Below are 26,626 nucleotides of genomic sequence, written 5' to 3'. Positions count from 1 at the left end.
AACTTAGGGTTCAATGAATCAAATTCCCAAGATTTAGTTGCCCACCATCCTGACAGCTGATAGTACTTGTATCTTGATAGGGTTCCGCCTGTCAGGCAGGATAGGGACTCCCAATTCAAAAGCTGCGAGTCTTTCTGCAAATCCTGCCAGTAAAACAAGCCTGCCACTTTCAGAGGACGAGATAGTTGGTCATTAAGGCAGTCTGGTATACCTGGGGAGTCGCAAATCGGAGCCTGAGGCGCATAATATGGGATTTTTAGACTCTTTCTAACGTACAGCCAGTTCTTAAGAGCAGTATCCAGAATCTTTAGTCTGACCCTCTTAAAAAACCTTGGGTCACCATACTTAAATAAAAAGTATTCTTGCCCCTGAGGTATACCATGTAATAAGGCTTGAAACAATAAACCCAGAGAAGAGGCATCTGTCTTTCCAGTGAAACGAGTGACAGTAGACAAATAAGTCCGGTAGAGTCAACCCTCCCATTTTAAGGCTTCTCCTTAATTTTTTCCAGGAGATCCTTGATGTCATAGTGTTCCAGATAAAGGAGCCTATTTTCCCCTGTATTTTAGCAATGTCAGATGCTGGAAATGTCAATGGAATAGAGCCAAATAAAAAAGTAATCTTTGGCAGAATAATCATTTTAACTAAATTTACTCTGCCAAAAATACTCAAGGAGAGGCCAGACCATCGTTGCAATAGGCCACAAACGTCCTTATAAACTCTCATCAGGTTTATTTTAGCTATTTCCGAAATATTTTGGGCCAAAATTATACCCAAATACCTCATATGTGTCTTAGCTCCACCTACCCCTCCTGCTTGGTTCCAGTGCATAGTCTCGGTTTTTCCTTATTTACCTTATACCCCGAGTTTACTCCAAAGAATTCTGCTTGCTCAAACAATCTTGGTGTAGCCTCAGCTGGATTGGAGGTAAACATAAGGAGATTGTCGGCATATAGAGCAAATTTTAGCTCTAGGTCTGCAATTCTAAAAGGATGAATCATAGGATCAGACCTAAGCTGACAGGCAAAAGGTTCAATATAGAGATTAAACAACAGGGGTGATAAAGGACACCCCTGCCTGGTTCCGCAGGAGATTATGAACCAGTCTGAAAGGACTCCATTTACCAAGACTTTTGCTCGAGGGCTCTTATATAAGGACCGAACAGCTGAAACAAACTTATGAGGGAGTCCAAACCTAGACAAAGCCGACCACAAGTAGGACCAGTTTACTTGATCAAAAGCCTTAGCAGCGTCGATGGCCAGAAGGGTCAGCGGTAGCTTCTTAGCCACTGCAACATCTACTGCTGCAATAGCTTGAAAGGTTAGCTCATTTAACTGTCTATCAGGAATAAAACCTCTCTGATCCTGATGGACAATCGTTTTAATGACTTTGGCCAACCTTGTTGCTAAGACCCCTGCGAAGATTTTATAATCCGTGTTCAACAATGAAATTGGTCTGTAAGACTCAATTTTTAGGGGATCTTTATTAGGCTTCAGGATCAGAGTGACTGTAGCTTCAGACCAAGTATCTGGAGTAATATCACCCAATAGGTATATTCTGTTGAACAAAATCGTCAAGGCGGAGACAACTTCCCCTGACTCTATCTGATATAGTTCAATTGGGAGCCCGTCTGGGCCAGCTGCCTTGCCCCTGGCCATTTTTTTTAATCTGGGCGAGGACTTCCTCTTCCCTTATATCCGAAGCCATAAAGATGCATTCTGTTTCCGTTAACCGAGGGATCTCTATCTGGTTTAACCACTCTTCTATATTCCGAGTAGAGGGACATATATCTTCTTTATATAGGTTTTGCATGAATGATCTGGCTTCCTCTCGGATTAGGACGTCATCATGAGTGATGACTCCTATATCTTGAAGCAGAATACATTTAATCTGGTTTCGAACTCTATCCGTTCTGGCTTTCCAGGCAAGAAGTCGGCCACATTTTTCCCCATAGGAAAAATTCTGAAGCTTACTTGAATCCCACCTATCTTTTAAAATTTTATCTAGACTTGCCTGGTATTCTGCCCGCAAATCATCTAATTCACTTTGGATGGATAGTGTATTTTTTTGAGGATCTACAGAGGCCTGCTGAAGCTGCTCTTCTTTTTTCTTGATCTTAACAAGGCTCTCTTTTTCAATCTGCCTCCTAACCTTATTTCTCCTGATCGTCCATGCACTTACGGTCCCTCTAATGTACGCATTAAATGCTTCCCATATAGTCTGATCGTTTGCTGTTCCAGAGTTGAGCCTGAAATATTCCTCTATATCCGATTTTAGATTACCTATAACCTCCTCCTGCGATAGTATAGACCTATCTAATGTCCACCTTCTCTGTTAATTTTCTTTCTTCAGGTTTATGGTCAATTCCACCATAGAGTGATCGGAGAGTATAGCTGGAATATATGCTATGGAGTCTACCTCAGGGTAGAAGACTTGGTCCAACAGGAAGTAATCAATCCTCGAGTGGTGCCTATACTTACGGCTATAGTAGGAAAAGTCCCTCCTGTTGCCGTTTTTCACCCTCTAGATGTCTATTAGGTTAAAGTCTTTAATTATATTTTTCAGCTCTGCTAACTAATTACGGGGGGGATATATTTAACCCTAGATGTACGATCTAGGTTCTCATTTAAAACCAGATTAAAATCTCCTCCCATTACAACTGGTATTGTCAATGCTGAGAGGCTGGTTTTTAAACATGATAGAGCTCCGGGTGTATCCTGATTGGGCCCATAATATACTGCACATGCTAATGGAGAGCTTTCAATTAGAAGAGATGCAACTAGCCATCTCCCTGAATGGTCCGTCTCAAACTTTTCTACTCTAATCCCCTTATTAGATCGAATTATAATTGCCACTCCCCTTGTGTTTCCTATCTGTTTGGAACAGCAGAGCTCTTGAATCCACCTATGCTTACCAAACGCTGCCTCACATTCATATGCCTCCAGGTGGGTCTCTTCCAATAAACAGATATGGGCCTCTGATTTATTTAAAAATTCACAGACTCTAGTAATTTTCCTTTTATCTCTTAGTCCATTGACATTCCAGCTAATAATTTTAATTCTATTGAGAATATTAGTCATCAATTTCAGTCCTTACTTTCATTTCCAAGATTATATGAGGAACACATTTTTCTTTTTTACTCCCTCTACTCCCCCTACCTTCCCCCTCCCCCCTTGAGGAACCCCCCCCCCCCCCCTTATGGTCTTTGGCGATCCTGTCGCCTATCGGGAGTCAATGAACTCAACTCGGGATAGAACCTCCCATGGATAGTAAGAGCATAATCGAGTGTTATGCCGTTCTCCCTTAGCTCTTTATTATTTTCCTCTTTTTTTTTTCCTCTCATTTTTCTCCTTTATACTACATCCCTCTCTTAATTTTTTTTTTTTTGTTTTAGATATTATAGGGGTATCCCATAATACGGGTAAACCTAATAGAAAAGTAAAGAGAAAAGAGGATGGAGAAAGGGAAGCAGTCGCATCTCTTACTTCTCTCGTTGATTTTTTTTTTTTTGTGCGTAGTCTTCTAATATCAGACAAAAAAGTGTCTACTTCCTGCGGAGATGTAAAATTATACGTTTTGTTACTCCGGACGACCCGTAGGGCTGCTGGAAGCTTCATTTGTACCTGCGCCCCCAGACTTCTCAAATCTGGCATTCTAGAGCCTAGCTCCCACTGCCTCTGTGCAGTTGCCCGGCCCACGTCTGAGCGAATGAAGTATTTAGTGGTATCTATCTGAAGGGATTTATCAATTAACGCTCGACCCACTATCAGCTCCTAAACTGCATATGTATGAAAATTAACCAGGATTTTCCTTGGGGCTTTCCTATTAGAATGCTGCCTAAAAGGATCCCTATGCGCTCTCTGAATTTCTTTTTCCAGGTCAATCTCGGGTTTATCTCTTAATATTCCCTCTCTAAGGAGCTAAAGAGAGATAATTAGGTTTGAAGTATTCTCTGGGTTGGGTATAAATTGGGGTAAATCGGTAAATTTCCCCCGGACACTAAGCACTGCTCGCTGAGAGTGTGAATTCCCAGTTACATTGTGTGAGGAGTCGGCTAAATACCTGGGTATCCAAATCCACAGAGAGACTGAGCAAATAGTCAGGCTAAACTATGGCCCTGCGGTGCATAATCTGGAACAGCAGGTCGACTCCTGGCTGAGACTCCCGCTATCCCTTGCTGGCCGAGTGGCTCTGGTGAAGATGAGTGTCCTCCCAAGGTTCTTGTTTCTATTTCTTAACATTCTCATCCCTCTCCCCAATACTTTTTTCCGTACGTTGAGATCTCATCTCATCAGATTGGTCTGGGGGGTGGAAGACCCAGAGTTAGCTGGGACACCTTGTTCTTACCATATGAGAGAGGTGGGTTCGGCGTCTCCAATTTTCAGGTCTACTGTTTAGTTGCTCAGTGCAGTTTTGCTCACTCCTGGTATCATCCTGACGCACCGATTCCCTACTCTAGACCTGAGGCTGATCTAGTGCTCCCGGCGCCACTCTGTACTGTGCTTCCGTGGGGATTCCCCAGAGATCCCCGGGATATTCCAACAGTAACCACCACTAGCTGGGCCTGGCGTAAGCTGACTAAGATAATGGGAGGAGGTGCTTTATACTCATCGGAGATCCCTGTTGTTAATAATCCTTGGCTCCCCATTACGGAGGAGAAATTGGTACAACGTACACTCACAGCATATTCAATTAATAAGATCGTGAATTTTTTCCCAGGGGGACATGTCTTTTCTAGTACAGAGGGTGGGCAGTTTAGCGAGGCCACATTTATGGATCAATTTGTGTTTAGTCGAATACGGAGGGCGCTCCGAGCTAAAATTCCGAAGTACCCGTTGGAGCCTGAGTCCTTCCCTGCGCTTACCCTCTTAATCACAAGTCCAGGGGGAGAACACCTAATCTCGAAGTTATATAAAGCTGGTATGGCATTAGTCCCCAGTAGGGACACCAAGATCCGGGAGGCATGGGATCGGGACCTTGGGCACCCGATTCAAGACTCGCACTGGTCCTTTTGTTGTGCACAAACTAAAGAGGTCTCCTTAAATAGCAGGCATAAGCTTATACACTTTAAATATCTGTGGAGGGTCTACATGACCCCGGCTAGGATACACGCCATTGACTCTAATCGACCGCATTCCTGCCTTAAGTGCGGTGGCCTGCAAGCCGATTTTCCCCACCTGATGTGGAACAGTGCTAAGATTGGGGACTTCTGCAGATCTATCTTCAGGTTAATCACATAAATGACAAACATGGAAGTGGCTCCCACAGCTAAAGTCGCCTTGCTGGGATATGTGGGAGGGCTCCCGAAGAAGCTGCGAAAATTCACTGCCATTGCCCTTTTGCTCGCAAAGAGGGAAATGGCACTCAAATGTAGTAGTTCTTCCTCCACTGTAAAAGACTTGTTCCACAGCCTCACGTACTGCAACATTAACTGTGAACTGTATGCCGAGACTCAACCCTTGGCCTCCCGACCAAAAGACATTTGGGAGCCCCTTAAAAGCTTACTTAGTTGAGATTAGCGCCGCCCCTACTTCACAACCACCTGATGGTATAGTCCCCACTGGGGTGGGGCAATTCGGAACTCATTCAACTTATTCATATTGCTGTGTTTATTGTATCACTGTGAGTGTGGACTTGGAAGTTGAGGAGAGTTGGCTGCTCCGGGTTGGTCAGATGTTGGCATCTCAATGTATGATGTGCTTAATACCCAGACATTGGTCTGTTGTATACTTGTGCACAGTTGATTTGTTAATGATGCTTGTTTCTTTTATCATTATTCCATAATTGCAGTAAATCACCATGCTATGTTGTAAGCAATAAGAAAATGAAAAATAAAGTTTATTAAAAAAAAAGTGCTTGTTTCTTCAAATTTGTTTAGGCTGTTGTTAAATTGACTTGTTCTATTTCGGATACTGAAAGTTAACATTTGCTTTTGTTCCAGATCGTGGTCTATTGTACACATTTGGAGATGGGCGACATGGCAAGCTGGGTTTGGGAGAGGAAAATTTCACTAATCAATTCACACCTACCTTGTGTACCAATTTTGTGAAGTTCAGAGTCATTTCGGTAAATAGTTTTTTTTTCTACTGAGTTTTAAATATGGTTGCATGTAGTATTTAAAATAAGATCGCAGCTACACTTCACTTTTAACAATTTGACTATTCTCAGTATCCATTGTCTATGTAGCAAAGATAAAAAGGTATCATTAGTGTGACATGATTCTGGCCATACCCTATCAATTTCGCTGTGTTTCTTGCATAGGAAATATATTTACACCAGCTGTTTGAATACTATAAATAGAGTGAAAAGACATAAATGATCGTTTCTACATCCACACCTGTTGAGAAAGCTTTTTCTAGACACATGCCCAAAACAATTGTAATGATTTTTTGTGTAGATTACACATAATATACAAAGAATAGCCATGTGATGTCTATGTGCAAGTGAGACTTACCTTTGTGTTAAACTACATAACTCAAGCATGCTAATATTGGCTGGCATTTGCAAAGTGGGCACACACAAGGGAGGGCCGGATTGTTGCCGCCAGAAAAGCAACACAAATTAGTGTTAACTGAGTGTGTACTCCCATGGTTTGATTAATGCAGTTCCTACACTTGTTAACCTTCCACCTAAGGGACCTCACCCAGGTAGTGCAGAAAATGTGACAAAGAAAACTCATCTGTCCAGTTTTGAATTTATGTGTGTAGGAAAGGGCCCTGTGTGCAAAGAAATAATTACAGCATATGTAAAAATAGTAAGCAGTTAGAAACAAAATGCATGTTGCATACATTACCCAGTCATAGGGATAGGAAAGTACATTGATCGATGTCACCAATGCATATGAGTGGCATATCGATATGGATGAATAATAAAGCATGCTTACCTTATGCATGATTCACAAAATGTACTTTAATGTATAAACAGAATAAATTGCACACATACATTTACGCCTTGAATGTTTTTTTCTTTTTTCCTACACATGTTGACTTTGTTAATATAGCCTGCGTTGTTGGACTCAGAATTCAGAATGAAAGCAGACTGCTAACATTGGTCCTTTTTGTGAGCTTGTCTTTCAAACTGGCAATTTGATTTGGTGTTTCCACTAAGACCACCAGCTTCTTGTCAGATTAGCTTTTCGCACCTTCAGATTTGCGCTTGATGTGCAGGTTGTCAAATGTGAAGTAATGGGACAAGATCCCCTGTTGTGCCATACTAACTCCGTAGGGAATCACTTCTTTCTATCAGTCCCCACCCCTAGCTTATGGGCCCATTGTATGTTTGTACTGGATAGTGGCAACTTTCCCATCCATGTTCCCTCCAATGTGGCTAGGTAGGACATTCAAGTTTTCAGTCCTCGTTTTCTGGAGACTCATTTCTCCTCAATTTCTTTCCTGCTCTGATTTGAAATTCATTGCACTCTGTTCACTTCTCTCAAAAATAGATGTAAATTACTTTGAGATATTAACTGGTCTTTTCCTTATGGGATTCACACCCTCATTACACTTAGTTGACTAAGTTGCCCCTACTATGGTGCCCTTGTGCAAGTCTGAGTTCTAGAGTCTCCTCCCCTTTGAGGCAAGGTAGTCTTCAATGTATATTCTACTAGTGTCCTTCCTAGGTGGGCAACCGAGCGGAGGTTAAAGTTAATAAAATAGTTGGCTTTAAGGATCGTCTCAATTATAGATAATTTTAGTTAACTGAGCTTCATTAGACATTGTGGGAGTTTAGATCTACTGTTGCCTTCTCAATCACCAGTAACTTTTGAATCTTTCTGTGGCCCCTTGTCCTGGGTACTAATGTCACATACTAGAGCACTGCGGTTGTAGGACTACTTACTAACTGTAAGACACATCAGTTGGGTATGTTTAATCGTATAGTGCACTGTCATTTCCCCTTTTCTTGTGAATGGTATAGTGGTATTGGGATAACATAATTCCACTAAGGGGAATATACTCATAACTGATGGTGATGGGGGATGCGGTATATATACAGCCATGGAGAGGGGTATGAAGCGTAGTTACATGTAAAACTTTATAGCGCAACCCACCTCCCTTGGGCAGACGATGGTAAATGGGCAAAGCTGCCAAAGTGTCCATCTCCCTTTATTTTTATCCCTTTTCCTTTACTCTACTGCTGCCTTCTAGTTGCTTGCTTCAATTTTCCTTGGTTTTCTCAAAAAAGCTCATAAAGTAATGAAAAGAGGAGAAGTTTAAAGGATACGTTTAGGAGTTAGGGTTGGGGTTAGCGAAAGGTAGGGTGTGAAGGATAATATATGGAGTATGGGGGTAAGGTACTGGTTTAGATTGGGTAAGGATGGAGCTTAAGTAAAGGATTAGATTTGGGTTAGGATAATTTTAGGAGTTGGGATCTAGGTTAGGATTAGAGTTGGGGAAGGTCTAAAGTATTATGATTAGGTCTGAAGTAAGAGTTAGTATTAGGATTGAGAAGTGTTAAGATTTGGTTGTAGGCTTGAGTTACATTAGGTTAGGGTGAAGTGGAGTGGGTTATCGTTGGGATTAGAACTGAAGGTGTAAACAATAGTGTACGAAGAAGGTAAAAGAGAAATGGTGGTGCCAACATGAGGTATGAGAAAAAGGTTAAGGAGAGAGTAACAGGAATTAGAGTAAACGTTAATGTCTATGTACAATTTGCACATGCAGTTCTAAAAAGTCATCTTTTTTGTATTTTTCATAGATGTACATATGGTGACCACATCTTAGTACACCTGCTTTTTTGCACTCTACCCTTTCCACTCTGCTTTATTATACACATCCTTCTTCCTTAAGTAGCACTCTTTCTCCAGACATGAAGTACTTCCGTATCTTCAGGCTACATGCAGCACATGATAAGTGCCCACTACTACCGCTCAAATCAGCATGCACACTCCAAATCGCCAGCAATAAGCATCTTAGGTATAGAAGAATAGGAATGGTTTTAACCAGCTATGGTGGCTATCAGCCTTCAATGGCTCTTTATAGCAGACAGGAGAAGTGTAGCATATCCTAGTGGGGCCATGAAGCCAAACAGAAGGATATGCCACAGGTTGCAAATAGCAACCTGCAGTACGTTGAGCCATTTCTACTTTTTTACAACTCATCTGGTGCAGTTAGATACCACTGTTTGATTCACGGTTGGTGCTCTTTCCACTTCCTGTTTACACAAATGTTGTATAGAGACACAGGTTGCAAACTATTGCTTCAAGTGACAAGTGATTTAACCCCTTGGCTACTAATTATTTTCCCCCTAGAATGCTAAGCCCTTTTTCGGCTATTTGGGGTTGTTTGCTCTTAGGCTTCCACAACTTTTTTGTTCACGTAAGATATCCACAACAAATTAGCATCCTTCTTTTCCAGCATCCAGGAGACTCCAAATGTACCCAGGGTTTGATGACTCCCTTGGAGAGAACTGGTAAAATAGCCAAAATATAGCAACATTTCGGGTTTTTGAGGCAAAATAGAAAAAAGTGCTCTGTTGTTTCTTTTCCTAAAAATGGCATCGACATAAGGTTTGCTGCGCTAAAGTCACCATTTTCCTGTCTTTCAAGAACATACAGAGCTTAGTGTAAAATTTCCTAGCTTTTGAGACAAAATGTTCAATTCTATTAAGGACACGGAGGCAAGAATGAAAAATTTCCTACCTATCGTAACGGAAAGTTTCAATTCTATTAAGGACTCGGAGGCGAGGATTATGCTATTCTTTCTCCACTTTATTGAATAGCAGCCATTTTAAGATAACAAAACCAAACTACTATTCCCATGAAACATAGGGAATAGAGAAGAAAACAATACAGTGTCCACAGGTAGAGCGTCCTCTCCTCTGCACCAATCACAGGCTCCGTCGTGGATAAAGTCCTCTGTTATTGGTCATTCCCCCTCTTTCGTCGCTATAAGTCAGGCAGTCAGTAGGTGTTATGAATCCTGTTTTCCAGAATCGCCTGAAGAACAAAACAAAGTATAAGCGACAGCCATGGCTAAGGTTTCACTTATAGGGGAAACAGTATAACCAAGCAACAGCAAACGGAGAAATAAACAAGACCAGAAAATTGTTACTTACCCCAATACGAGACCCCGTCGCATACACCAACAACACCATCTCCTCCAAGTAGATCGGTACCGTTTGATGTTGCTATCGGCCCATGCCTTTGACATGAACTTCTCAGCCGCTCCCGAAAGGCCTGGGACCGCCCAGCGTCCCCTGTAATCCGCCACGCCATCAGAGCGAGCGAACCCTGCGCTATCAGAGGGAGAGCAACGCTGTCCAGACTGAGCAAAAGAGTCGGAAAGTGGGGGAGTGGGATTGGAGAATCCCAAGAAAGTTCCAGAAGAACCGGAAACCAGACGTGAGATCTCCAAATTGGAGACACTAGGACCACGTCCGCATTCTGGCGACGGACTTGAGCTGAGACCCTGGTAAGCATCGCGTACGGGGGGAGAGCATAGCCCCGCTCGTCTTTCCAATTCTGAAGAAAAGCATCGGTCTGTGCCGCCAAGGGATCCGGTCTCCAACTGAAGAACCGGGGAAGTTGATGATCCAATCGGGAAGCAAACAGGTCGACTGAGAACGGGCCCCAGAGACTCTGGAGGTCCGAGAAAACTCCTGGATGCAGCTTCCAAAGGCTCCCGTCGTAAAAGTGACGAGAATGAAAATCTGCCACCTGGTTGTCCTGACCCGGCAAGTACTCCGCCGTCACAGACACGTGGTGCTCTAGGCAGTACTGCCAAAAGTTCGCCGCCATGTCCGAGAGCGCTCTCGACCTCGTGCCTCCGAGATGGTTGATGTACCGAACCGCCGATACATTGTCCATCTTCAGCAAAACGCAAGACTGCACAGAGTCCTTGGTCCAGAATTGGATCGCAAAGGACCCCGCCAAGAGCTCCAGACAATTGATATGTAACTGTTGCTCTTGTGGTGACCACACACCGCCCGTTGTGAATTTGCCGCAGTGTGCGCCCCAGCCGGACCTGCTGGCGTCTGATTCGATAACGATATCGGGCGCGGAACCGAAAATCGCCCGCCCCATCTAGGCCTCCATGTTGGCGAGCCACCATTGAATCTACTCTCTGGCCTCTGCCGAAAGGGGTACCTTCTGAGAGTAGGAGCAGCCCTTGCGAAGGTGATAAGCCTTGAGGCGCTGCAGGGCCCTGTAATGGAGCGGTCCCGGAAATATGGCTTGAATTGACGCCGACAGCAAACCTACAAGGCGGGCCAGCTGCCTGAGAGAGAGATGATGTTGCGCTAGCGCCCTTCTGAGCTCGTGGCGGATCTTCGCCAACTTGCGGGAGGGAAGACTGAGAGTCGCCGCCACAGAATCAATCGAAAACCCAAGGAAGACAACTGTCTGGGACAGAATGAGTGTAGACTTCGCTTCGTTGATCACGAAACCCAGACTCTGTAGCAGATTGACCGCAGTCTGGAGCTGACGAGTCAAGGTTGAGGGACACTGCGCCATCAATAAGATGTCGTCCAAGTAAACAATGAGGCGCATGCCGGACGCCCGCAGCCTTTCGATGACTGGACGGAGGACCTTGGTGAAGCACCAAGGGGCGGAGGACAGACCGAGGGGAAGGGTGGCGAATTCGTAGGTGGTGCACTGCCAGTGAAATTGAAGAAATCTTCGGTGAGGGGGAAAATGGGAACAGTCAGATACACGTCCTTGAGATCGAGACGCACCAGCCAGTCGTGTGGTCTGAGCAGATCGCGAAGAAGATGGATACCCTCCATCTTGAAGTGACGGTAAACCAGCCACTCATTGAATTTGCGCAAATTGATAACTGGGCGCTGACCCCGTCCGCCTTGTCCACCGCAAACAGGTTGCTGTTAAAACCATTGGGATGGGGTAGGGTTTCCACCACAGCCCCTTTGTTCAGCAGGGAACGCACCTCTTGATCGACAAGCGTGGCGTCGGCAGAGGAGAACGCGAAAGCCGTGGAGGGAACGGCTGGAAAGGATCCCCGAGGAACTCTATGTGAAACCCCTGAACGGTTTGGAGAACCCACGCATCCCCCGTGAGAGAAGTCCAGGCCGGGAAAAAACGAGCCAGCCCACCCTTATAAGGGAAGAAGGGAGAACATTCACCGAAAGAATTGGAGTTTGAGGCGTCTCCGCCTCTACCGCCTCTGTTCCGTCCTCGCCATCCTCTTGTAGGGTAAAAATTACCGAATCGGGCTTGGTCTTGATACTGTCCTTGGTTGGAGCCATGTCCTCTCTGTTGGTTAGGACGGCCGGACGAGCGGCCCCTGCCTCAGCCGGTCCCTCGGAAAACCGAGGATTGTGCTCTGTCCAGAGATGTGAAGGTGTTGACGAAATGGCCAAGTTCCTTCTTAAAGGGTTCCCCGAAGAGGCCCCTTTGGGCCTCAGGGCCAGCCTCTGAATCCGCCAAGTCCCCTAACTTAGGGTCCACTTTGATTAGGAGGGACCTGCGCCGTTCTGTAGAAATGGAGCAGTTGGCGTTGCCAAGAAACACTACAACGCGTTGGGCCAAGGAGGAGAGATGTTCAGGGGAAGTCAACGACCCGGAGGCTTTGGCCTCCTCCGCCATGTCCAGGATTTTAGTAATGGGCCCCAGGGCATCCAAAAGCTTGTCTTGGCAAGCCCGCCAAGATCTATCAATGCCCTTTTTTTGATCTTTTACAAATTTTTGCAGATAAGTGGCCATACGCGGATCAATGTCGGGGGTGGCCGCCACTTTGCCTGCCAGCGAGGGTCGAGGGCACTCTGCCCTGAGACAATTCCGAACTGAGGCCTCTAAAGGCTGACAAATATGGCTGGCAACATAAAGATCGACCTTGTCACAGGGCGCCCATTCGGAGGACCTCGGATGCAGGATGTCTGCGGGGTTCAGCATATCTGCGCAAAGATTGCCCTCTCCGGGATCAAGCGCAGAACCTGCGGAGCGATCGGGACATGAAGGGCCCGCAACATTGTCATCGTCCCCTTGGTCAGGATCCACGGGAATACTTGGCGTAGATGGAGTGGGGTTACTTACCAAGAAGGCCTGTTTCAGGCGAGCGAAGGCGTCCAAGTCCACCCCTGCCTCCCTGGGGCGATTCGGTCTCAGAGGTTGTGACCCAACTGGGGCAGCACTGGAAGTGCTAGAGGCAGGGACAGTTTGTGTCACTCTAGCCAATTTATTGCAGGCCTGTTCGATTTTCTGGGAGAGGCGATCCTCAAGGGGCCCCATGGCCTGCTCGACTGCTTTTAAGATGGACGAATCTACCATTTCGTAGAAGTCGTCGTCCCATGGCAGAGTAGCGAGTGGGTCCTCCTCCCACTGGTCATCTTGATAAACCTCGTCCTCATATGACTCCATAGCCAGCGAAAGGAGACAATATACAGCAAATAAATAATATATATGAGGGTAAATGAGGGTAAACTCAATGTGGGGGGCTGGGTGACAGCCTACACTTCAGGCAAGCAAAGCTTGCAATCGGGACACACCGCTGGCCCAACAGCCCTGGTGCAAAAATATATCTGAAAGGGCGACCTGCCAATTATGGGCCAGGCAGGGAAACCTGCACTACAGACTCCGGAGAGCGTTTTAAAAATAAGGCCTAATACAGACCCACAAGCGGGACAAAGTCCTTAAAAGAAATCTGTCAGGGGCGTTCATAAACAATTCTGCCCAAAGTCAGTCACAGACCGATTAATCGGTGTAGCGGCAGGCCCAGGCTCAATTCCGACGATGCCTTCCCGAGATCAAACAAGTGCGGAATGCACGGAATCTCGGGAATGCACGTCGTACGAGGAGCGCGCACACGCGCGCCCTCTAGCGGCCACTATGCGCACCGCGAGCCGTACCAACAGCGCAGCCGTTAGGGAGGAACGCTCCCACGGCCGCCCGCGAGTCCACCGAGTAGCGGCGGACTCGCCACAGAAAAGATTAGAAAATTAGAGTTAGCCTGTTTCAGGCGCAATGCCCCGAATGAAGGAAACCAAAACCGGGGAAAAGCGTGAGGCGCGCGTCGATAATTACCGGCGCGCGTCTCTTGCCTGAGGCACCATGTTAAAAGCACACACGCTACTGGTGACAAACGCTCACAGATGTTGGAAGGCGCCTAGGGAACTAGCAGAACTCCCCTAACGGCAGGCCCCCAGCAACGGAAATAGAGATACATACAGTACAAAAGCACACCATATATGAAACCAGGAGAATTTATCTCCTTAAACAAGCAATGGGTGAATCATAAGCATACTAAGCCTAAACTCAGCTGAATAATCACTATAGAAAACAAGAGAGATAAAATGGAACTTTTTTGGCTGCAAGCAGCGAAGAAAGAGTGGGAATGAACAATAACAGAGGACTTTATCCACGGCGGAGCCTGTGATTGGTGCAGAGGAGAGGACGCTCTACCTGTGGACACTCTATTGTTTTCTTCTCTATTCCCTATCTTTCATGGGAATAGTAGTTTGGTTTTGTTATCTTAAAATGGCTGCTATTCAATAAAGTGGAGAAAGAATAGCATAATCCTCGCCTCCGGTCCTGAAATAGAATTATGCTTTACTTTCTTCCTTTAGTATCACTCCAACAGCTTCAACATCAATACACTACCTTTCCCATGAACTACTCGGAAAAGAAATAGAAAAACAGCTTAACGAATCATAAGGCAGCCCAATAAGAGTCCTTATCTCGCTCTATGCTCCCTCTTTCTTCATGCTACAGTGGCCCCAGAATCCAGCCTGTTTAGTCCATTTTCGAATTCTCCTGACCTAGAGCATGAAACGAGACAGTGCATTACCATCTGTGTTGAACAAAGACTTCACCAGAAATACTAAAGAAAAAATTTAACATCAATGTCACAGTTTTTAATCCTCCAACATATCGTAATACACGGCGAAGGAGAAAATCCCAATAGTTCTACCTTACGTAGATATTTAAGAACCCCATAAAGAAATGTAAAGAACTCCCCACCTACATCCAGGGTATGGACGGTTTCTGAAACTTATGGTGGGAATAATCCTCTCCTCTGTGTTCTTCATAGAATGTAATATTTCTGTCTTGGAAGCTAGGACATTTAACATGTCAGTACCAGAGGAGATGTTTATGCCCTTTCAAAGCTTATCCACCTCTAAGGATGCCATTTTTAGAACTGGTTTAAAACAGATCCTCTTCAACATAATGTCTGGAGACCAGTCGGCTGTATTAATTATGTTTTCTAGCCTTGCCCCTAAAGAAAAGGCGTTAAACGTCATGGCCTCTCTTACTTAGTGGGCTCCAAATTGTGACACATTAATACCTGCTTCTTGCATTTTCCACCTTACTCACCTAGCAATAGTAGGGGAGGATACAGCCTTAAGGGAGACATAGACATAACAGCATCACCATCTTAAATGAGAGTACTGATTATTCTGCCATGAGAAGAATAGATTTAGAACTTTGTTAACATCCCATAATGTGGAGTATCTAGGGTCTGGGGGAATGGACATCCCAATACCCTGCATTGACTTACACACCATCGTGTGTTCCCCTACTGGATAGCCGTGCCAGAGAATGTGTCCTGGGGAAATAGCTGACCTAAAGATGTTACATACTGGGTACTAATTATACACTGTCCTTCACGTTACCCATGCCAAGTTCTTCATGCAGGAGGAAATTCAGGCTATTGGGTGAAAGCCCCAAGAGCCACCTACAAAAACGGTTATCTTCAACCTGCAGATTCTGGGTGGGTCCAGTGTCCGTTAGTTCTAGCACCTGTCTCCCTAGTGTGTAATCAAAAGGTTACAGTTCAGTGAACTAATCTTTTGTTCATTTGACACAATACGCCGGCTTTTTCTGGTTATCTCAGGGCAATCTTATGTTGATTACTACTTTGTCAGTTTTGTCTAACAGCACCTCTTTGGGGGTGAAAATGCCTTCAAGGATCTTCTCTAACTTTTCCAGGGACATGGGTTACAGTTTTCCATCCACATCTCTCTGAGTCACCCCACCTTCAACTAATGGTGGCTCACCATCTGTTGCTGTAACCCTGGGGCGCCTGCTTGCTCTTTGGCAGGTCGCTATCAGCCTTCAATATCCTGTACCTACTTGCTTGTCCAGAAATGTCAATCGCACAGACTTTCCAATGGCAGTTGTCACAGTTTTACCCCTCTTCCTCCGGTGTTCAGCAGGTTCACCAGTTGCAGCACCCCCACATCTCCCTTTTCTTGATATAGGGGTCACAATTGATATGTTACCCTACATTAGTAGTCTTCTATGGTACAACTGGATTCTAATCACCATTCCAGACCCCAAGAGGCCTTGTTTCCTGTTGTACAGGGCCAAGCAAGTTTTACCTAGTTATGCACCGAGTTTCTTCATCATATCAGTGACTGTGTAGCAGCAGCTTTCCAGGGTCAAAGCGCCCCATGTTCCTTAGTTGGGTTTCAGCCAGCATTATACTTTGCCACCCCTTCCCATGTGCCAACTAGCCTGCATCATCCCATACTCGCGCCAGTTGCCATTTCACAGAGACTTACAGTTTGGAGAATCCAGCTACCAAGGCAGTTGCCTCCCTCCTGTGCTGACACACTGGTATGCAACTCTCATGTGCAACCTGGAAATGGACGGTCGCTTCGACCTTCAGTGATCTGGCTCACTTTACATATCCTTCTTCTGTATTGCCCCTCTGCTGTTGTGCTTAGCTGCATATCTTGTGCATAAGTCTGCTCCTCCGCGTGTCATGGCTACCCACAAGGCGCCCCACTACATGGTCTGATCCAGCCCAAAATTTGTCATCGGACATTGAGGATCCACCGCAATATCACTTTTTTGTCGACCTGAAGTCAGTAATTCAATTCATGGCCTGCTGCTTATTTCACCTTGTATTGTGTTGCTCTGCCATCGTGATCGATACCCAGAATCAGCAATTTGCAGTGCTGTTGCTCATTGGTATGGATTCATTTGGCACTCCCGTGTTTTTTCAACGGTGATTATTGCAGGAAGGAGGCACCACTAGTCAAGGCCTCTGGCTTCTTTGAGTCATGGAGCTCTTTAAATGTTAGAATTTAAAGGTATTAAGATAGTCTCAGACAGCTCGGAAGAAAGAGTCCTGCTCCAAGAGCTGCTAGCCACCTCTGCTTCCATCTTCGTTAAACTCTACAGCTTGGAGTCCTCAAGATTCAATCATTGCTACCCGCCTATTCAGTGTTTACTTTGGCCCTTTCACTTGAGCTAATTTTCTCCTTACATGTTAACCGTAACAACTATGCTGATGGTAGGCAAACCATGTGCAAGTTGAAGATTCATCCGATCTTCACTGCTGTGACACTTGATAATACCTTTGAATGAATACTGGAGCTCTCAGATCATTCAATTTAAACACAGATACTTGCATGCAACAAATGGATCAACTATCACTATTAAACATCTGGCCACAAGAACTCCGGCAAACACCGTACTGAACAGCAAAAATGAGAAATAATTGGAATCCAATCTCACCCTTATAATCAAGTAATCCGAATTTCCATACAAAGTGTCTACCTGAAGAGACGCCTGCGCCGAGTTTACCCACACCTTAGCCTCCCTCAAAACGTTCTAACAACTTTTGCCTTAGTGCTAGCAAATTACAGTGAATTTTCATTCATCTGCATTTCAGCTTCATTCATGATGAAACACACAATGTTAGAGAAAATTTATATTTGAGAAGTCTACACAGGAGTACAGCAGTGAGGCAGATTTGATACACTGGCAAGTATATTTTTGAGTGCAGGATCTGGGTGTTCCTGGATATCGCAAACTGCAAAACTAGGTGGAAAAGAAAAAAACGTTCATAGCTTTCTGGATAGTCACATATGTTCCAACTATGGAAAGGCATGCTGATTTGGTGCCATTGGTCAGTCTGTTTCTAGGGTGGCAATGGTTTGAAAACACTCAGTGTTTGGTGGGAGGGTAGGTAATTGAGTTTCTCCAAAAAAATTTCCCATTTGCCAAAAACATGTCACATGTATGCAAGCACTTTCTGTCATAATAAAGCATATACAATTTTCTATATAGTGGCAATCCTGCAAATGTAAATGTTATTCAATAGGGTATTTCAATAAATCTATGATTGTCATAGATTTAGTGGATCCTGTGTAATCCCTTGAAATTTCAGAAAACTGCTCTGAATTTATAAGCAATTTACCAGACCAAATGTCCAACATTTCAAGTTCAGGTTTTTTGTCTTTTTAGGTCTGCTGTAGCTGTCTTGCCAGCTTTATGTAATAAAAGCAAGTCATGAATAAAAAATGTATATGTAGGGAGGGCGTGGCCAAGATGGCGGCGTGGTAGGACGCAAGATCGTGCCCCTCTGGCGCCGCCACTCTATAGTCTTGTTTTAGAGCCTAATCCCGGTACCTTTGAACTTTCTACCAGGGCTGGTTGACTCCGGCATGTTAAACAGCGCCTGTTGGTCGAGTTCCCGCCCGGGGTGTGTGCCCTGCCGGTCTACGCAATGGGCGCGGAGCGGAGGCCTAGCAGCGGATCGAGCAGGTCGGCAGCCGAGTGGCGAGTGTTGGGTGGCACGGCTCGGTTGTGGAGCGCCAGAGGACTGCCGCTGTCCAGAGATTGGCGACGGAGCAAAGCGGAGGGAACGACTGTTCCCGGACAGCTGGAGTGCAGTGAGCGGCGGTGAGGAAGGAGCCGAGACCGAAGCTAGCGCAATGAACGGGAAGAAGAGCGCCATCAGACCATTTTCTGCGACCCGCCATTAGGGTGCTCCCATGAGTCGCACGGGCCTGCCTACAGCCCACGCCTGACTGCTGGTGAGCTCCGGTAACTGAGCTGGAGGGGTCTCTCCCCGGGGATCGGGGGTGTGGAGGCCCCTGGTAATTGCATGCCCTGAGGCCCTGCTATGGCCTTGACGGCTCCCGGGCAGAAGACGAGAGTGCTGGAGTGCCTAGGGGCAGGAGTGATGACGGGCCCCACAGGACTAACAGCTCCTCCGAGTATCCGGATAGAGCGAGCACTGGGGAGACCCTGGCTTTTGGTGAAGACAACCTCTGGGTATATCGGCGGAGGAGGCAGATGTTGGATAGACTGGCCCGGGCCGGGGTTCCACCTGACACCTGAGGGACCCTGGTGGGGCTTGCTTGGAGCGCACAAGGCAGGGGCCCGCCATTACACTGTCCCACATGTGTGAGGACACAGAGAGGTGCCTGCGGCGGCGTGAGGTGGCAGTGCAGACTGCTCATCAACTTGGGACCGAGTCCAGAAACGCCCTGGAGCTGTAGGGGAGTGGTGCAAAGGGGTCCACCGGGCCTCAAAATGTATATGTATATATACACAGAGAGGGGCATTGGGTAAACCTACGTCAATTAGACTGTTGACCTGTCTTTCTCATTTTGCCTCTGCATGCCACAGCATACAACATGAGGCAGTAGATCAGCCCACTTCAGCTCTTTTCTTTTGTACTGAGTGATGCCATAGTTGATGCTCATGTGTACATGCACTTTCACCTAAAAAATGCCCTTTATTGTTAGGGCTGGTGGGACAAAGGTTTACACTACCAGTGCTCTTTTCTTTCTATTCATTAGCCTTTTTTTTATTTTGGTCATCATTGTGAGTTTTCAACTATGTCTTCAGGTTAGAATAATTGCAAGCCAATAGGCACCTTTTCAATGCACAAATATAAATCATATTTTCCTGTGATGTGCACTAAAACTAAAAGGGGTTTCTATACATGTTCTAAGTATAATTTCCTAGTAGGATTGTTCTATGTACACTTACCTGTTGAGTACTGTTCTATAACATTATATGTGAAAATATTCTTTCTAAATGCAAAACTGGTTTTGCAAGCATATGGCTGGCGCTTTTAGTTGGCATTATGTTTTTTTGAGGAGATATGCCTGCAACAAAAAAGTACCATATAATAAGAAGAGGGAGTGGGAAGTTTTTTTGGAGGGTTAGCTTATCTTCCTGAGGCTAATCATAACTTCAGACAAATAAGAGCGATACCTCAAAAGTACATCAGCACTCCCATTTTTCGTTTTTTTAGTCCATATGGTGACGCATCACTTTTTTTAACTTGAAACTCTCATCTTCACAACACTGTGTGGCATGCTTCATCCTCGAGTTCACATCTGGTAATCTAACACCCCCAGATGGGCTCAACCCTTATCCTTTCACAGATTGGTGGGGGGGGGAGTTCTTTGATTTATTTTATGTGGGGTCCAGTTTTTTATAATATTAACATAGTCTTCTGGTCCCCTAATACTACTTTTATTTACTTGGGCCCCTTGACTGGGTTAGAAACATACTGCAATGTGAGTGGAGAAAAATGTATCTCCCACATCTAAATTGGTCAACATGTTTCAGCTAGATTCACAAGTGCTCCTAAGGGTGAACTGTTTGTTTTCAGGACCATGAAGGAATTGGGCTTTCTTGGAGACATACACCCTTACAAGCCTATTTGTGGAAATCTGTTACAAAATGTAACCGTTTCACCAACCTACCACCAGGCCGGACTTATTAGCTTTGCCAATGTTTATTTTCTTGTGACACTACAATATTGTACATAGTAGTTTCTGTGGAAATGGAAGCGCTGGGGCTGGTGGATTTTTAAGGTTGGTGAGGTTACATGATGAAGTTAATTGCCAGTGAGAAGATCATATTTAATTATTGTAGCTTAATAAGATTTGGTATCAAATGGGTCTTGTGTTAATTCATTTACGCATTACTTTTACGATAAGTATGTTGCTTCATGTCAGTATTGCACAATAATGAACTATTTTTTATTGCAAATCAAAAAATATACGGAACACAAACAAAGAGTACACTGCATTACTACCACATTAGAGAGATCAAACTTCTTCATAATGTTTTATTAAAGTGTCTGTTTATCAGGCATACATTTTTAAAACTCTTTGACCATCAGTATTAGAGGTTTTTCATTGGGACGATCAACCAAGAAACATATGGTCCTTTTTTAAGCTCACCATATGTCCCCATAATTTGTAAACACACAAGGTGTACAATTCCTTCTAAATCCAATTCATCATTCTTGCTCTCACTTAAAAACCTATTTTCGATTTTCCATGTTCCTCTTCACCCATTAATGTTTCTCTGCAGCACCTTCTCCTTCACAGCCACTTTGAATGTTGGTGAAGACGTTTTGGGATTATGGTTGTCATCGTTCATGCTAATTGCATCATTTCCTCTTACATGTGAGGGATGCTGATGTAGTAAGCATTTGCCAAAAAATACCTATGCTGTACCTCTCCTACTTGGAATAAGACAATATACTCATTTATTGTAAATGGCTTCCACATGCTTATATGAAATAGTATCTGACAATTTGTGAATTCCTATAGGTAACTGGAAGACCTCAGGCTAGATTCTTAGTCTGTTGTTCAGAATTACTACTTATATCAGTTAATCCAGCTTTATTAAACACATTTACTTTGTCAACCTTACCATTAAGGAACAATATTTCCCGTATGATTTATTTTTATGTTTGTATCTACTCTAAGTGAATATAAATTGATAAACTGATAATTCCATTGTTCACATAGGTTTCCTGTGGTGGCTGCCATATGCTAGTCTTTGGCATTCCAAGACCAAAGGGGTCTGAAGAAAGTATACTTGATGGCTTGAAAGAAAATTGCTTGGCAGTTCCACACTCTGACTTGGGTGGTGATGCCTCACCAACATCCCCATTACGGAGAACTTTATCAGCCAGGCACAGACGTAGAGAAAGGGTATGTGTATTTGACTTATTTCAAAATGACTTAAGAATTTTTATATATGATAGTAATATGTAAACTAAAATGTTAGTCCTTCATCTAGTCATTAATGACCAAGAAACATTTCAACATGTTTAAGCAGATATTAAAACACCTCTCGAGTCACTGACATTCCTGAACAAAATTATGACTTCACTAACCCTTTATCTAGGCCTCTCAAATAACCCCCCTATTTTCCTAGGTCCTCCACTTTTATTGTGCTGCATAATGTTTATGCCCTTCTTCAACTTGAACTTAAGACTTAATGTATTTTATGTTTACTACATAAACCTCTGCTGCATCCTCTTGTATTATGATTGTAGCTTTATTTACCATATGATTTATATTTGTTTCATTGCTTGCTATGCCTAGAGGTTGGGCCCCTGGCATTTGTTTGTATGTTGCAAATAAAGCAATACAGTACAAAAAGTAAATATTGGACTTACAACATTTGGCTTTAGGCGGGAACACCTACATTTTCACTGGTAGACACTTCCTACCCTCAACAATCACCCCCAAATTCAGTGCAACCATTGTCATATTTGTCAAACAATGTGGTATTTCTTTCACCTTTCAGCAAAAAAATATTTGGACAATCAGACATTTTTCCCAGCTAGACCTTTTTCAGGCATAAGTGAACAACAGTTACCCTCCTTACCTTAGGATCTCTATAAATCACCTTACTTTTAGAAAGTGAATGTTTCCTTTTTTTACCTGACTTTTCAGGTATAGAAAGCATACAAGGTTGTATGCCTTGTAAATAGAAATTCAGGCAGTGGGCAACCAGATGAATTGTGAGATGTTGAATGGCATGCATATCGCCTTCAGGTGAAAGAAAAAGCTTTTGTCTCTTCCGTAGAGATAGCTGAAAGAAGCGAGGACATGTGAGATTTGAAATTAAGATTAGAATCATTGTTCATTAGTTTTACTCTTTTCAAAAACAAACTCCCGCATTGAAAGTTTATTTTTGAAAAATTTAAAACCTTGTGAAAGTTTGATGAGCAGTCGTCATGTTTGACAGAGCCATCAGTCAAACTCCTACAATAGTGACAGGAACCTGCCAGTATTAATGTGTGTGGACATTGCCATGTACTTCAAATTCTAAATCAGGCCACTAATCAAGTTGAAATGAATTTCAACACCAAACGTGTAGACGGAAAACAGTAGTGAAATAATCTGAATTCTGGTGATTCCATCAGTGAAGCACAAGAAAAATGAAAAAGAGGTGCCTTGTAAGAGGGACCCAGACTGGCAAACTCTACGAAAACATCTTGGAGGATTCTAGAATACTACAAGTAAGAAAATGGCTCACAACATGTCTTTGTGCACTGAAGTTTGGTAGCCACAACATCTACTTAGGTTGCCTTCTAGTTTCTAGGTCTGTTTCCAAAAAGACAAGCTATCATCAGCAATTTGCATTTTATAAACTGGTCTCACATAACCTTAAAAAATAGCTTTGAATTGTTGTCCTCCTAATGTAAAAATGTTGCACTGCTATAAAACCAGTTGTGTTGGATAGCTTTCTCTTGGAATGTTGTCCAGTCATACCCCTGCTATTGTCTCAGGATGCATTAATTGGCCCCATTTGCCCTGAAGGCGATCTCTGCCAAGTCAGTGTGCTCTATAATTGCCCAGCCCCAAGTGATTGCAAAATTGTGATGCTCATACATGGACAAAACTTTAACCATACTAATAATGAGATAGAGAATGCAAGCTGGTCCTATTGAAGATAAAAGTAGCTAATACAATAAGAATATAATTTGGTGTTTTGCTACAGTTGTGGAAAAGGTGTTGCCAAGAACTCCCAGCCTGGGTAGTGCAATGAGTCCCCTTGTTTCTTAGGATTAAAGGAATGTTTGGATAGATCTGTAGTCGTTTTTTCTATTTACTCCCTTTTAGGAAATGCCAACTGAACAGGACTCTCTATTGACAAGGACACTACCTGCAATGGGAGCTAATCTCCTAAACTCTTCTATGCCAATCACAAGCAAGACCATCCCACCCAGGTTACCCAGCATGAATCACAATTCAGCAAAATCTAATGCAAGCCATAACCTGGAACCAAAGAGTGACGCTAAAACAGGTAACACTTTGAGTCGGGGATATTCAGGTTGGACGATATACAGGCATGATATTTCTACTGTATTTTACTCGCCTGTTTCTCAACTTCCTTGTAAATACAATCTTCTATTACGGTGTACAGGTATGTCCCCTCACTTTGCTAATAACAGAAAACATCGCTTTAACACACATCTAGGTGTCATATTGATCAGTGAAGAATGCCAAAGCTTAAGTTACTCATTTCTTACTTCACATAGTCTTTACTTAAACCACTTCACTGCTAAAAACATTGTTTTTTGGGGGTTCAGGAGTCACTGAGCTTGCGGCAGGACTTACCTAAGCTTTCATAACTTTCTGCCACAAAAGGTATGGTAACCGCATTTGTGTCTTTTTTCTCAATTGTTGAGGATTCCAAAGCTACCCAGGATGTGTCTCTTTCCTTGGAGGGCACTGAGAACATTGCAAAAACGTTATTTTTTAAATATGAAAGTGTTGTGAAAGTAAGTGTGTGTTTTTCAAAAAAATTGCATCAATTAAAAGTTTGGTGTTTTCTGTGTTAGAGTTTAAAAAATATTGTTTTTCAACACAGTTTTTGCGATTTACATAATTGGTGATTCATATTTTCTGTTTTTGTGGTTTCTACCTGTTTTCAGTTTATTGGGGAAAGGGTTGTGAAACTACTGGGTAAACTTGGAGAGCTAATCATTTCTGAAATGTAGGCAAAATTCGGAATTCAGCAAGGGACCACTTGTGTAGATAATGATTTTCTCAAAGAGATGATACAAGAGAAATAGGTTACAATATTTTCAACTTGAGTTTCTTTTGCACTGAAACTGATTTATAAAAGTAATGAACCATTACCCTCATTAGACTATTCCGGTCACAGAGATATCTAGGGTTTGTTGATTTCCATTAACATGCAATATTCGGAGCCATCGACTGAACTGTGGCATAAAATGTTTTTTCTTTGGTTTCAACTATGTTTACATTCATGGGTCAAAATGTAATCAATGAAAATGGCTAGGAAGAACATATGTGCATTTTTAAAATGTGCCCAAGTATTTGAGTTTAGGAATAGGGGTTATTCATTCCATTCTAAATTTGGTCTTATCCATAATATTAGGTGAATTTGATGGAGCTTTATAAAGTGTGTTCTTTTGCGCACCCAAACTTGCGCTTGGAAGCCAAACGTGTAGAAATAATCGATAGATAGTAATGAATGTCTTACTATTCTTCCATCCTACGCTTCCCATGATTAAAAACTATATCCTACTTCCATCGGTGGCTTACCACCTATTATAGGAAAGGCCCCAAAGGCAACTTGAAAATGTCAAGAATATACCTTTGAATTTCATCATTCTGGTAATGTGGGTTGCTTCAGTATGTGGTCGGTCTGTATCTACAGAAACCTACCAACCCCAGACATTATTTTTTGTTTTATTTCAAAATGATTTTATTAGTTTTCGAAGAAAGAAGTTACAACAGGTAAGTGGTAATTAATAAGTGAATAAATAAATATGAATAAGTAAATAATAAAAGGGAACAAAGAATAAAAAGTAATTTTGGTTCATAGTGTCACATAGGCACACCAGTTACCATATGATTTGATTCGAAACACACACTACATTGTCGTACATTTATTTCAATACATAAAGTAATGTTAAATATATAGTACAGTTTACATTGTAGTTTACAGTGAGCTTTTTGTTGTAGAATGCAGTCGACATCTTGCCATATTGTCATGAAAAAATGCCACATACAGTGCAATTAATAATGTAGGTTATAGTAAACTTGATATATAGTAAACAATCACCAAACTGTTGAAACAATATGTAGTATAATGCACCATACTTTATAGTATGCAATATAGTTTATAGTGTAACTGGTTGTGTATTTTACAGCCTTCAAGACTGAAGAGGATCTTTTGGGTCTCTCACAGACATGGGGGGAGGGAGTGCAGATTGAGGAGAGCAGTTGCAGAATGTGCATACTTATGGTGGTTTGTTGGTGGCGAAGTAATTGTCCAAGGTTTCCCATATGGATTTAGATTGTGTATTCCAGGGTGAATGTTGGAACACGATATTGTCTGCCCCTCTGATTTGTGATATCCATTTAATCCAGGCTTGAAAGGAAGCCTTATGTGTGCTTTTCGAGTTAGAGATAACTATTTTAGTCGCTGATGTTAGTAAAAGGTCTAATAGGCCACAGTCAGAAGGGCACTTGAGGCAGGGATCAAAAAAATCCTTTGATGAGGAAAGAAAATTATTTGGGAGGCTGACAGTTAAGCAGTTTTGTAAGAAATTAGAAAATTCATCCCAGAAGATGGTCTGTGATTTGCAGTGAAGGACGAGGTGAGCACTCTCACCTTTCTCCTCTTTGCAGTTCCAACTGGTGGGGTTTTCTAAACGTTTTAGGGAGTGTAGGTGAGATGGAATGCAGTAGGCTTTGTGTAGTAGCCAGTATTTAGTTTGGGATAGTACTGTGCTGATTTTTTGTGAGGGGACTTATTTCCAGATGTTGTTCCAGTCAAACTCTGTTATGTGGTTGGAGGAATGAGTTTTCCAATATGTTGGTATGTTTTTGTTTATTTTCATTATCGTGGGTCGTATTGGACGGTAAAAGTTGGATACTTTGTGGACTGATTTGTTGAGTTTGAAAACAAGTGCTGTAAGGGATGGATCCCTATGGTGGATCTTAGATTTGGAGATGGCCGTTTTAAGTTTGAAAAAGCTGTGAAATTTAGACTGTTTACAGTGAAATTGTGATTGTAAGTTGGTAAAGGATAGCAATGACATTCTAGATCCAATTTGGTGAGGAAAAAAGATGCCTTTATCTATCCATGATGGCCAAAGTAGGTTTTTAGGTCTCGCCTGACCAGCGCTTTATTGCT

At 43.2% G+C, this 26,626-nt stretch overlaps 1 protein-coding gene across 1 annotated transcript in view; it reads left to right on the top strand.

Annotated features, from left to right (window-relative positions):
- RPGR (retinitis pigmentosa GTPase regulator) overlaps positions 1–26,626 on the top strand; it is a 193,913-nt gene that overhangs the window by 148,512 nt on the left and 18,775 nt on the right. Inside the window, exons 9-11 of the mRNA XM_085622914.1 lie at positions 5,942–6,066; positions 21,466–21,651; positions 23,575–23,758. Of these exons, the coding sequence (XP_085479040.1) occupies positions 5,942–6,066; positions 21,466–21,651; positions 23,575–23,758 (495 nt within the window). The remainder of the gene's footprint in view (positions 1–5,941; positions 6,067–21,465; positions 21,652–23,574; positions 23,759–26,626) is intronic.

Source organism: Triturus cristatus, chromosome 8 (genome assembly GCF_964204655.1).
Source record: "Triturus cristatus chromosome 8, aTriCri1.1, whole genome shotgun sequence".
In the NCBI taxonomy this organism is placed as follows: Eukaryota; Metazoa; Chordata; class Amphibia; order Caudata; family Salamandridae; genus Triturus; species Triturus cristatus.
The sequence above is the reverse complement of the archived record's forward strand: the minus strand, read 5'-3'. Positions and strand labels throughout refer to the sequence as shown.